This window comes from Anabrus simplex, chromosome 2, assembly GCF_040414725.1.
Source record: "Anabrus simplex isolate iqAnaSimp1 chromosome 2, ASM4041472v1, whole genome shotgun sequence".
In the NCBI taxonomy this organism is placed as follows: domain Eukaryota; kingdom Metazoa; phylum Arthropoda; class Insecta; order Orthoptera; family Tettigoniidae; genus Anabrus; species Anabrus simplex.
The window spans coordinates 1052891790-1052906203 of record NC_090266.1 but is presented as its reverse complement, the minus strand read 5'-3'; the positions used below and the strand labels follow the sequence as shown (position 1 = coordinate 1052906203).

At 41.3% G+C, this 14414-nt stretch overlaps 1 protein-coding gene across 2 annotated transcripts in view; it reads right to left on the bottom strand.

The window, feature by feature from the left end:
- Positions 1-7841, bottom strand: part of LOC136864670 (ankyrin-3) — a 229902-nt gene extending 222061 nt beyond the window's left edge. For both annotated transcript variants that reach the window (XM_067141968.2, XM_067141969.2), the window contains exons 1-2: positions 7746-7841; positions 5912-6123 (exon numbers count right to left, since the gene is read on the bottom strand). In XM_067141968.2, the coding sequence (XP_066998069.2) occupies positions 5912-5950 (39 nt within the window). In that variant the 5' untranslated portion in view covers positions 5951-6123; positions 7746-7841. The remainder of the gene's footprint in view (positions 1-5911; positions 6124-7745) is intronic.
- Between the last annotated feature and the right edge of the window lie 6573 nt (positions 7842-14414).

The window sequence follows — 14414 nt, the reverse complement described above, 5'->3', positions numbered from 1 at the left end:
TGAGACTGTTCTTGGTGAAGTACAACTCACGTGACAATACAGAGCTGTCATAATAACAATATGCACCTGTGCTGCAGCTTCTTGTCAGCGTATTGACCGCCGGTTCAGAGGGCCCCGAGGTCGATTCCGGCGGGTCGAGGATTTTAAATGCGTAAGGTTAACTCTTTTGCCTCAAGGTCTGGGTGTTTAACTACATAAAACACAGCACCACCACAGAAACACAGAATAATGAAAGCATTCCCACCACCACATAGGCTTGGCGTCATGACCAGTCGTAAATATGGGCAAATCCTCATCGAGTGGCGACCCCCAATAAATTGGCGTAAAGTCCAGGACGGAGAAGTAGTAGAAGAAGAAACAGCATATGCTTAACTCCGATACTGGGAAGATCATACTACTTCTTCATTTGATGTATTCTCAAAGCTTTCCAGAAGATGGTTAAACATGGCTTACAAATGAATAATAATAGTAAACACCCCTTACAGTGCCGTAAGAGACGCTGGAATATCAGACGTTTTCCCTAAAAAGGGAGTATCTAACTTGCCAATGTCTTGCTAATATATCTACTGACTCTCGTCTATCGCATGGAGACATTTGAATGACTACTCACTTTTCCAAAATTCGATCCAACAATCTTGAGCACAAGAGGCAAGCGCCGTCTGTTTAAGTGGCCACACCTAAACAAGAATGAGTTGAAAAGCGAGACACCCACGAGTTCGCACCAGAACCCTATCCTATGATGCCATTTGCCAGAGCGGTTTTCCCTAGACAACTCCACCTCCCCAACGGCTGAGTTGTGCTTCTGCTGCTACAACAACAACGACCTCTTTAGTTATTTGTTTACGTCACACCGATTTAGAAAGGTCTGGAAAGGGATAGAACTAGAAAGGAAGCGACCGTGGCCTTGATAAACGTACAGTCCCACTGTTCGTCTAGTGTAAAAATGTGAAGCCACAGGCTGTGGACAGTGGGGTTCGAACTCACAGTCTCCCGAATGCAAGCTGACAGATTCATGATCCAAACCACGTAGCCAACTCACTCAGTACTACTACTACTACTACTCTTTTCGGTATTGTTGATTAGTATTAAACTCATTGACCTTCTGTACTTGCGATTGTGTGTGCAGCTCTGTAATGTTTGCGTGTGTGATTAAGATGCTTGTTCCAAGACTTAAAAGTATGTGCCATCCCATAATTTGTCCGACTCGTTGGCTGAACGGTCAGCGTACTGGCCTTCGGTTCAGAGGGTCCCGGGTTCGATTCCCGGCCGGGTCGGGGATTTTAACCTTAATTGGTTAATTCCAATGGCACGTGGGCTGGGAGTATATGTTGTCTTCATCATCATTTTCATCGTCATCATGACGCGCAGGTCGCCTACGGGAGTCAAATAGAAAGACCTGTACCTGGCGAGCCGAACCCGTCCTGGGATATCCCGGCACTAAAAGCCATACGACATTTCATTTCATCCCATAATTTGCATTGCCGAAGGAAAAACACATTTGGAATAACTACCTGTCACAGCTGGTATGGGAATATATAACAATATCGAAGGAGATAATAAACGGCGATACCATAAAACAAAGTATTTAAAATTTAAACATCAAAATACACAATTACTACCTGTTCATTTTCTCAATTTTTTTTTTGCTAGTTGCTTTACGTCACACCGACACAGATAGGTCTTACGGCGACAATGGGACAGGGAAGGGCTAGGAGTGGGAAGGAAGCGGCTGTGGCCTTAATTAAGGTACAGCCAACAGCATTCGAATGGGGTGAAAATGGGAAGCTACGGAAAACCATCTTCAGGGCTGCGGATAGTGGGGTTCGAACCTACTATCTCCCGAATACTGGATACTGGCCGCACTTAAGCGACTTCAGCTATCGAGCTCGGTCATTTTCTCAAAAACGTGCATTTGTTAATGTTGAAAATCAGTCCATCGGAACCAATTTGCCTAGTTTATTAGAATCCAAGTATTATTGTACTTGTTGATGGACATAAAACACTGCAAGCCTAGTAATAAAAATCTCTTGGCTAGTTTTGTACTTTTCAAGTGACAGCTAAACTGTTTCAAGAAACTTGACACAGCATTCCGCAGGCTACGTGTAATTTTTTGCCGGTCTAATTTGTTAGCCCTTATCAGAACCCTGACTAGATATCGTCGCTGCTCAGGTTGTATCTCACAATGCTCTTCCCATCCATTATTTTCCTTAGGACTGGTCACGCCTCCTAGCCACATACGGATATTTAGTCCATTAGAACAATATTCGTTGTGTTCATTTTCCTTTGCTTACGTATAAATGAAAATGAACCTTACCGTACAGCACTCTAGGAATGTATACTTGCATGACTTATTTACGCACCCCACCTGTATAATGCACTTGTAATTGTTCTGATGGACTGCATATCCATATGTGGCTGAGAGGCGTGACCAGTCTTTTTTTTTTTTTTTTGCTATTTGCTTTACGTCGCACCGACACAGATATGTCTTATGGCGACGATGGGATGGGAAAGGCCTAGGAATTGGAAGGAAGCGGCCGTGGCCTTAATTAAGGTACAGCCTCCGGCATTTGCCTGGTGTGAAAATGGGAAACCACGGAAAACCATCTTCAGGGCTGCCGACAGTGGGGCTCGAACCCACTATCTCCCGATTACTGGATACTGGCCGCACTTAAGCGACTGCAGCTATCGAGCTCGGTGTGACCAGTCTTAAGGAAAATAATGGATAGGAAGAGAATTGTGAGATATAACCTTTTGCCCGAACAGCGACGATATATTATGTTGTGTGATATATGTTAGAAAATGGTCCTTCGTTTATAGCCATTCCTCTTCTACAAACAAGTAAGATGGGAGTTTCACTGGAGTTAAAGAGAAAATTCATTTCTGAAGGTAATGAAAATGGAAAAGACTGTTGCTGTTAAAATACATGAATCGGACGAGACCACGACCAAACTAATCTAAAAAAAAAACGCCATCAGTACTGTTGATATTAAAGGAGCTACTCCATTACTTTGAATATTTCTGCAAGCAAGGTAAACTGAGAAACTAGGGATAACACGGTCGTGAAGGTGCATCAAATACTTAATCAATGCTTTTTTAAAGTTAATTCATTATCAAAATTAATCATAGAAGCTCTGTTAATAAGCTATCTCTGGTATAAGGTATCGAAATTAAATTCCCTACTAACGATAAAAATTTATTCAATTACCTTGAATTCCAGGTGCAAGTATAAGTGAAATCAAATTCCCGAATAAAAACAGATTTAAATATCATGTAACCGTCACGCTGTTTAGAACTAATATATGCCTAAGACTGCCTGGACTGTGGAGAGCTGGCTGAGGGCTGGTAAGTAATGATGTTTCAGATTTCCACTACCTGACATGCTGTACGATTGTGACAGTTCTGTGGAGGCAGGTTACTGGAGTACTCTTATGATAGTTTAAGTCACAGATCGAAAAGACAGTAATGAGACCTGTCATGCATTGGGGGACAGTACCTTGGCCCAGCACAAAATACCAAGAAGAGAAGGTTCATGTCCCGGAAATGAGGAGGGCTGTGCGAAAATTAATCCGCCAAGGAACGAAGAGATCTGGAGAAGAATTGGTGTCGTTTGGCTCCCACATAGGACAAAAGATGTGAAACATGTCTACGCTTGTACAGTCATGTGTCGATACTAATTCCAATATAAAAACTGTACTCAACATTGACCTCAGAGACCACGGTCGAGAGGGCAGCTAAAGGGTCGGCGGAAGGGCATAATGCGAAAGGGCGCGAACAACGTCGACGTATCCTTCAGCGAACGACCTCATGAATGTAAGGTACCGGTACTCTCTGTATAATACATAAATGTGTGTATGTAAATGTCTCTAGATGTAGTTTAATCATGACAATTTTTTAAGGAGATTCATTTTTATTTATGTACTCATTTATTTATTTAAGGTGTTAATATATATATACTGTAAATAAGTGTCTCTAGGTTTTATTTAGACTTGGTTATTATTTCAGGAAATTAGTGTTATTTATTTAAGGTGTATTTCTGGTAGGCTATATATTGTTTTATTGAATCATCTATAATCAAATAATCTGTTGATGATAAATAAATCTAGCTATATATGTATCTATCGAATCTGCGGATTGTACAGAGTGGTGGGCCATGTGCAGAACAGTGGACCAGTGTGCCCTGTTATACGGGAAGAACGCCGAGAGAAATAAGAAGATATACCTAACAGGAAAGATGTTAAACATTTTCAACCTCGGAAGTCAAATTTGTATGCCTTTTTCTCCGGGACTGTGTATTAGTCTGTTCTATCAGAACAGCCATTGGCCATTAAAGAGTTGAGTTTGTGATTTTTTAGTTCCTAAGTCACCCTAGGAGAGGTAGTTAACTATTTTTAATGTGAGGACTACCGTTGAAAAGCATATTATGTCCACTCATAGACAAGATTGACTTTGATGCGAATTCGCGAAGTTTCTCACGTAAATGTCCGGAGCAAACCGTATTATGTCCACGGACATGTTTTGTTACGCTGGATACAACGGGTGTTCGTTGCATTCTTATGTCGGATATTCTTTATATCAAGCGCCATTTCCTTACGACAGCACTAGACAAACTAAGCTCAGTTGTAGTATGACGATGGAGCAAGACCACAGCAACGAACAGGAAAAACTGATTTTTACGCAGTTTTTATCTATGATATACAATATCTGAGTTTCCTTTTCTTACACTAAAGTTTCATAATTTAAATTCTTCAATGTAACCATCTCCATACAGCTTATCTATACCACTGGAGGAGCGGAAGGTGAGTGCTCGGCACTAAGTGACAAACAGTGGTTAGATCTTCGCCCTGCCAACTTTGCTCCCCTCCCCCCTCCCTAGAAATTAGCTTGGTACTTACTCTTGGTGTAGACTGTGTGAGCCTTAGGGCCATGTATTTCCCCAGAAGTGGAAATCTCGTTTATAATTGGTTCACCTTTCTGACGGGGAATAGAACCCTCGTCCCTTTAGGTGAGCCAAGTACGCCTTAAATGCTTCGGCTAGACAAACCCTAAGTAATTCAACATAATCGTAAAAAATCCTACTACCATATGTGCGGATCAAATCTTATTATTTACCGAGCTCTATAGCTGCAGTCGCTTAAATGCGACCAGTATCCAGTATTCGGGAGATAGTGGGTTCGAACCCCACTGTCGGCAGCCCTGAAGAGGGTTTTCCGTGGTTTCCTATTTTCACACAAGGCAAATTCTGGGGCTGTACCTTAATTAAGACCATGCCGCTTCCTTCTCACTCGTAGCCCTTTCCTATCCCATTGTCGCCATAAAACGTACAAAAAATTGTAAAAGAAATATCTTATTATGTCCATTTCGTTTACTGTTTCCTAATTACTTACCTGGTTTGGCTATAAGCAGTATTTTGTTTCTCTTGTAAAATTTCGTTCAGTGGGCATCATACGGTTTGCGACAATACTCTTTATCATACCGTAGTTAAACTTCAGAACCTTGGCTTTTATCAGGTATAAATCCAGGGGGAATGGAGTTGAAAATGTCACTGAAGAATATATCCCTACTTTAACGGTATCATTGTAAAACGGAAATATTTGTTCGGCTCTGATATCGTAGTAGATCACCATAGAGCACCGGAATGTTAAGAGGTTATCTGATATTTCCCATCGTACAGTGTTACCGTACCGTGCTATAGGATATAACGCCCTGTTAACAGTGACAATTTCATTTCCCTCTGGAATTGATATGATAAAAGATGTGAGCGTGAATTTTAGGATATCCTCTGTATATATGTTGCAGAAATTTGCTAATATTTCAAAACACGTTTACAGAAAACAGATATCTGTACAAGCTAAATGTGCCCCATGAGTAGAAATATTAAAGACCTCTGAACTGTAAGGGATGTAATTCTTACCCCGATGCTGGATAGCGAGGGAAACTTCTTCTTGAACATGTTGCTGGAGATGTCTGGGACTGCACTTCACTCTTGTACTATACACTACTTTTACTCAACACTAGGGGAGTTCGATAATGTTCATTCGTTTCGCAATGTCGTTAAGGGGTGACTTCCGCTCTATGTAAATGGTGACAAGAAGGCCAGAATAGTGGTGAGCTGCCGTTCAGTAGCTAAGAGAGCACAAGAGAAGGTAAGTAAGACGACGTTTTAGTGATTAATAACGTCGAGAAATGACTGATAAATATTCATTGTAATTATTAAGAACACACATTAACTGTACATTTGTCTATTAGACGCTCTCGTTATTTAGGCCAAATCGGCTAACTATGCTACATAGAGAGCTTGGCGCTTGATTTTGTACCCAAATCTGCAGAATCGAATCACGGCAGTATCACTTGATTTTTAAGAATGCTTTGTTGTGAGAGACCCGTATCAGTGAAAGGACCTTATTTCAGGGCAAATTACTGGCCATCAGGCGTCTCTTAAGACCGACAGTAGTTGAAAATATTTTTTACACATAGCATTATTACTGAATCGCTGAGTATAATATGACAACCGAGGGCCTTTGGATGACTTAGGAAATTTTAACTTGCCCTAAATCTTCATGGCAGTTCGAGGTCAGAGGATTTCCCTTCATCAATGGACTTCCGCTTAATGTAAAATTAGATACAAGCGTGGTCCTGAAAACATTCACTTTTCTATCTGGTATGAAAGCTCGAAGACTATGTGGAACACCGGAGATGCCCTACTTCACAGATAACTAAAGAAGGATGTCGTATATATTAACATGTATGTACCTATACGAAACGAACTGGAACTGAAATGTGTTCCTCCTTACAGTACTTTTCTCTCTTGACATTTAATCAAAAGTTGGATGGGGTCACATTCAGAATTTAGACATCCTTTTCGGAAAAATGGAATACAACACCAACGTAGCTGTGAACCCGTTTTGCATTTTATATCGAACACTAACGTACAGAATAATACATAATCTGTATGACAGACACATTACTCCTGTTCTACCAAGGCATCAACTGTTGGTATGAATCACACATTAACGATCAGGGTACAATAGAAGGGAAAAATTGTGAAATGTTCCTTAGAACATAGCTTCCCCAAAAGGGAACACAATTGAGGAACTAGTCGCTTCTTAACTTTACTGAAGGTATTATTGGATAAAATCCAGCAGTGCAATGGCCTTGTTTATAACACGAGGATTGTCCTACAATCCAGCGGTATGCTAGGATTCAGACCACGAGGAATGCTATCTCCTGTATTCAAAGCTTTCGTACTGTGTTACAGCTTTTTCAATCAAATCTTTGAAACTCAGACTTGAATATTTCAGTAATATTTTGTTTCGTTTAAGAACGGAACGTGAAAGGAGGAATGAACTACTGTAATACAACAAACACGTGATAAAATTTAGACAGATATAGGTGTAGGATTGTTATTGCTATTACGTTTAGAGTAGTTCATCTGTGAACATTATTCGTAACCTCCAATCAAAGTAATAACATAATCAAAATATTTATTTTAATAAAATCGTACACGAAATGAGGATTAAGTTTTCAGAATGTAGAAGCAACTTCTCGAAATTTCGGTAGTTGATATATATGTATATTATTTAGCACGAATCACTCGAAAACCTGAATTACAAGTTTCCGTTATACTGGCAGCCGGATATAAACAGTCTACTTTAAGACTGTTAGCACACTTTAAAGGAAACACATGCAGACCTGCGGTAATATTCTGACCTTCACTATATCACACACGTATTAAATAAGATATGTACCACTTGTCAACACACGGAGAAGCACTAGAACTTGCGGCCCACCATTCAGAAGGAGGAGTACTGGAGATGGATCGAGAGCGAATGTACCAAACCGTGACCGGTTGGAAGGTGCCACTAAAAATAGGGCTTGCGCCGAACACTAAGAAGCGCCAATTTTAGCTCCAGAGACCTCGGCATATATCCAGACAGCGGAGCGGGGTGTGGCGGCCATACAACTGGGCCAGTATCACAGCTGTTTAGGATCTTATGGATTACAATTACTACGCCTGTAGAGCACGATGCCTCGGCAATCGAGATGAATATTTCTTTGACGTTCGCGTCCAGGTTTCATGAGCCATCCTCACTGGGAAGTCGGTACTGGGTCGCTGAACACCCCAAAGCGGATGTTGGAATGGTACGAAAAAGAAGAAAGTGAAATGTGACCAGTGGAAAGATGATGATGATGATGATGATATTTTAAAGGGCCATCATTTTCATCGGTCCCAAATGTGATTTCGATTTTGTGGCTTGCGACCCTGCTTCCTTCTAATTGGCTTCATAGAATATTCTTCAGTGTTCAGACAGTTTCTCGGACCACTGACGAATAGAATCAACGACCATCTCCCAGCCAGCGAAGAAGTTAGAAATTCATAAAAGGACGGAGAGAGCGTAAAGCATTACAAAATGAAAGTGTTTTCTCAAGTTTTCTTGGGCCTGGGATCACATTTCCACTTAATTGGGTGTCTGAGCCTGGTATTGTGGCACTGCTGGCGTCCAATTGGTCCACAGACACTTCTTAGAAAGTGGTAGCAGAACGCGTATCTGTAATATCCTCTGATAGTGGTTAGCAACTAAAAGCGTATAATGATGAAACACTCTGGAACAAGGTCAACTGTTACAGAATAGTGTGTGCTATGTGTTTTAACTTCCCGTCCATTGCAATACATTTTAAACCGAAATGTCGAAACCTTGCCCTGAAAAGCGGATCTTTAACGTGCCAATAAGTCTATCAACACAGGTCTACAACACTTTTCAATACCAACCGACTGCGGACTACAATCGTACTGTAGACCAGGACAAAGCCCGTAACGTTAAAAGCAGAAAGCGATCGACGAATCACCCCTGTTACGTATCTTTCTGGTAGTGCCTATTATTGCCCATGAAAAATTTATCATATCTCATTGTATTGAACCCCAGGATCACGAACTTATCAAGAAGCAAAATAACTGTTTCTTAATTTTAATGAGGAATTAAGGCACCATCATCCATCAACATACACGTCTTAAGAGACTCGGCTACTCAACCCTTGTAATTGCTGTTCATACGTAGGAACGTAAATAATAGATGACAGGCTGTGAACCAGTGTGAAAGTGACTGGTGGTAGAAGTTAATAGAACTGTCATCATCGAGTGAGCCAGCTGCGCGGCTTGGTTTTACGTAGCTGTCAGCCAGGAGAGGGTGGGCTCAAACGCCATCGCCGGCTTTCCTGAAGTTGGTTTTCGGTGGTTTCTTATTTTTACATAACTGAATTAAGGTCACGGTCACTTCCTTCCCTGTCCTAACCAATTATCGCCATAAAACCTGTCCGTGGCCGGGCTGAGTGGCTCGCTGGCCTTCTGACCCCTACTTGGCAGGTTCGATCCTGGCTCAATCCGGTGGCATTTGAAGGTGCTCAAATACGTCAGCCTCGTGTCGCTAGATTTTCTGGCACGTAAAAGAACTCCTGTGGGATAATTCGGGCACCTCGGCGTCTCCAAAACCGTACAAGTAGTTAGTGGGACTTAAATAACATTATTATTGTATTAGACCTGACCGAATCGGTCCAGTGGCAAAAAAGTAAAGAAGGTGCTGTCACTAGCAATAAAAGACGAAGGAATAGACTTTTACACTCTGAACGGGATCTATTACGATACAGATGTCTACAAAATAGACAGACATGTTTACATTAAAAGAGAATCAAATGAGCAAGTGACCTGCAGCATTGTTTTGTCACCGGATTTGACAGTGGGAAACCGTGAAAAACTATCATCAGGACTGACGACAGTGGGAATCGAACCCACTATCTTCTGCATGCAAGCTGAAATCGACGTGACTAAACCCGCATAACCAACTCGCTTGGTGTGTTTCCTGTTGTTTTATTGTTGTTATCATTGATTTCTACTGCTGTTTTATATTACGTCACACATCTCAGTCATCGTCTGCATGTTTTGTGATTTTAGTTACTGTTTTAACTGGGAGCTTGAGCATGAAACACTCAGAATAGTACGTGAAATTCAGTATGGTCTCAGATTAAAACATTCTACGTTGACTTTCTATGGGCGGCCTAATCGAGGCGGCAAAAGCGTGCTCGGTTCATCTGAAAGGACGTGGGTTCGATTCCTCGTCAGGAAGTCGAAAGATTTAGAAAGGAAATGTTAACTTCTCAAGAGGCACATGGCCCTGAGGTTCATTCGGCCTACACCAAATAAGAGTACCTGGTTAAGTCCTGAGGGTGATGGTGGCCAGACAAACAACCACTATCCTCACTAGTAACGAGAGTGCGGATAGTGGAAGCCTTCACTTTCCACACCTACAAGGGCCTTCACGGACTGTACGAAGAAATATTTGTTTTGCGTTGGTTTTTAGGGCGTGTTTTAGATACGACTTTACACATAGGCTTGCTTCTTCATATGAATGAGTACAATTAATACAGAATCAAATGTCACATACGAGACGTCGCAATGTATGCTTGTATTTTATTCATTGCCAGTCCTATTCCTAATAGTACGGACAACGTCGTTGTTCAGTGAGTATTAAGCAGTGCACTAAGATACAAATTTGAATAAGTTCCTGTGTCAATGACAGTATAAAATACGTGTTATTTATTCCTTTGTGCTCCTTAAACGTGTCGTATTCGGCTACCAAGGAAACTGAATTGTTAACAATGGTATTTAATTTATAACTGCAGAAGCACGTAAAAATACTAATATCGTAAAGCTATCAAAATATATTAGGTTAATGTTCCGCATTGCTCGACAAATGAGTGGCCATAACCTTGTTTTAGAGTTCGCTGCTAAAACGTGCCAAGTCACGCTCACTTCACCGGAGGCTAGCCGTACGTAGCTAGACCAAATTATTCTCATCTGCTTCAACATATGTTTACATGTCCTGCGACCACGAATGTTAATAACATAAATATTCTTGAACGTTGCTTTGAAAATATTTACTTATTTCCCATGCAATGGATTAATAGATACAATTAATAGCCTATTTATCCAATACACCATTCAAAATTCAACATTTCTCAGTTCTTCGATAAAGGTGGATGAAGTTCGCTGAGAGGTATTTAATAATGTTATTTGCTTTACGTCCCACTAACTACTTTTTAAGGTCTTCGGAGACGCCGAGGTGCCGGAATTTAGTCCCGCAGGAGTTCTTTTACGTGCCAGTAAATCTACCGACACGGGGCTGTCGTATTTGAGCACCTTCAAATACCACCGGACTGAGCCAGGATCGAACCTGCCAAGTTGGGGTTAGAAGGCCAGCGCCTTAACCGTCTGAGCCACTCAGCCCGGCGAGAGGTATTTGCTGGAAGCAAATCTTCATAAACCAAATATTAAACTATCCCTCTGCTATTCTAGCAATAGCGTCCAGTGTAACCTATACGAGTTAAAGCATTTCAGTTCGCTTACTACCACATCTTAAATCCAACATTACTGTGCTGATTGTAGTTGTTGACAATTAACTAGTAACTCGTCGATTGGCATTAAAGAGCTTTTAAATAGGGGAGCTTGTGTCAGTGAATTTACCGGTATGTTAAACAATCTCTTCTAGAGCAAAGTTTCGGCACTCCTGCGTGTCTTTGGATAGTTAACAAATAGCGGTGACGTTGGCCTGTAACACATGCTGTAGCATGAAATAAATTACACTCACACACATAACAGTTATAACCAAAACATCCTTAAATCTTAAATGAATCAATATCCTGTTCCTTGTCTGAATGGGCAGAGCCAAGGCCTTCAGTTCAGACGGTCTCGTGTTCGATTCCCGACCGGGTCGGCGATTTTAAATACGTCTGGTTTATTTCTCTTATTCGAGTGCTGGGTGTTTGTATTTTTCGCAATACAGTCCTTTTCACATACATACAATATTGCATATAACAATTACCACAGAAACACACAATAGTGAACACACCCATCCACATAGGGTAGGCGTCAGGAAGGGCATCCGGTCGTAAAACAGGGCCATGTCCATATGTGTGGCACAGTTCGCCCACTCGGCCCAACCAACGTGTGGGAAAGGGGTGGAGAAAAAGATGAAGAAGAAGGTTGGTATTATTATTATTATTATTATTATTATTATTATTATTATTATTATTATTATTATTATTATTATTATTATTATTTGCTATTGGCTTTACGTCGCACCGACACAGATATATCTTATGGCGACGATATTATTATTATTATTATTATTATTATTATTATTATTATTATTATTATTATTAGTAAACCATAGGGCGTACCACAAAAACTAATCGACTTTAGTACAGGTGATATCAGAAATTAAAGAGCTCATTCATGCAAAGAGTAATAATAATAATGGCACGTGGCTTCCACAGAGGTCCGGTGCAAGTCAGTTGATTTGACACCCGTAGGTGACATGCGGTTCAAAGAGTGCAGAACACGAACTAATGTTCTTTAAGCAATCGTGTCCCATTTGTAGTTCCTGTGTGCGGCGGAGACAAATCGCGCCGTCAGGAGTGTGTACCCGCACTGCGATTCAGGCGACCTCATTTGGACTTTCATGGAACTACAAGAAGGTTGTGACTGACGCCTTGCGTCCCGCCGCCCTGTCGTGAGCTATTTTTGATGCGTTAGCTGTCATTACTGGCAGGATTGCGTAACTTCCTGTCGCCCTCTCCTGTCGTTTATACGTCCTACTTTTGATTTCCGAGTTTTAGGAACAGACCCTAATGACGTTTGTCGCTAATCTTCGACCGTTTACAGGTAAAACTCTTCTTCAAAATTCCGTAAAATTAAAAAAAGTGCTGTGTGATCGTTATCTGTATTTTAACACATTCGGGTTAAGAACATTTGAACCGAGCTCGATAGCTGCAGTCACTTAAGTGCAGCCAGTATCCAGTATTCGGGAGATAGTAGGTTCGAACCCCACTGTCGGCAGCCCTGAAAATGGTTTTCCGTGGTTTCCCATTTTCACACCAGGCAAATGCTGGGGCTGTACCTTAATTAAGGCCACGGCCGCTTCCCTCCCACTCCTAGCCATTTCCTGTCCCATCGTCGCCATAAGACCTATGTGTGTCGGTGCGACGTAAAGCAACCAGCAAAAAAAAAAAAAAAAAAGAACATTTGAAGAAGAATCTAAAACAACACATTTTTTCTTCATTATAAAAAGTTACCAATTTTATGGCAAAGAGTACTTATCATTACTGGAATGAAAGTAATAGAAAGTTGGTTGAAATTACGTTTGGTACCGATTTATAAGTCGCGACTACTGTTTTTAAAAGTCAGCATTACCGAGCTCGACAGCTGCAGTCGCTTAAGTGTGGCCAGTGTCCAGTATTCGGAAGATAGTGGGTTCGAACCCCACTGTCGGCAGCCCTGAAGACGATTTTCCGTGTATTCCCATTTTCACACCAGGAAAATGCTGGGGCTGTACCTTAATTAAGGCCACGGCCGCTCCCATCCCACTCCCAGTCCTTTCCTGTCTCATCGTCGCCCTAAAACCTATCTGTGTCGTTGCGACGTAAAGCAACTTGTAAAAATAGTCAGCATTTTCTGGAAGCGTATTTCCATGATTTGCTTTTGCGTGATGGATGAGGAATGTTGGTTGTTACGGGAAGCGAGCCACATAAATGCGGCTACAGTCAACCTGACTTAACATTACCCTAGGAATTTCCGGTTATGACGACATTCCTTTGCCCTATTTTGGCTGGCGCTAGCTGTGTTCAAGCCAAGTCAAAATACCATCGAGATCACGTTATCATCAGAAGAGCTAGCTAGCAATGATTTTATGTACAATTTTCCTTTCCAAAAGCAACGGGGGGAAAGAAAAGGACAAGAGATAGCCAGTGAATCAGAAATATTCAGAGTTTTTTTGGCATCTCGTCTGTGCCTGTAAATAATATTGGAGTACAGAGTCAAGGAAAACCACGAAGAGAGGTTGTGTGGCACATGCGAGTTCAAATATTTAGTTAGACGAGTTCGCTATATATAAGACAAATATAATCTATATTGCCGGGCTGAGTGGCTCACGTGGTAGAGCGCTGGCTTTCTGATAGTGAGCCTAAGTTGGCGGGTTCGATTCTGCCTTTGTTCGGTGGTATTTTAAAGTACTCTGTTACGTCAGCCTCGTGTCGGGAGATTTACTAGTAGGTAAGAGAACTCCTTCGGGGCAAAATTCCGTAATCTCGCCCTCTTCGAAAGCCGTAAAAGTAGTTAGTGCATAAAACGAATAACATGATTACATAGTCTGTACTACTGCAATGTCTGTTTTTGCATGTGTAGGTATAATAAATATTTCTTGGGATATGAAGGGAATCGACAGTAGTCTTGAGAAGTCTCCTCATTGTTATGACGTTCAATTAAGTAATTATGACACATAGTTGACGGTCATACTTGAAACTGGCATACGGTACTCGCTATTTTGGTTAATGCTTTACGATAGTCGTGTATTTAACAAGATGTGTAT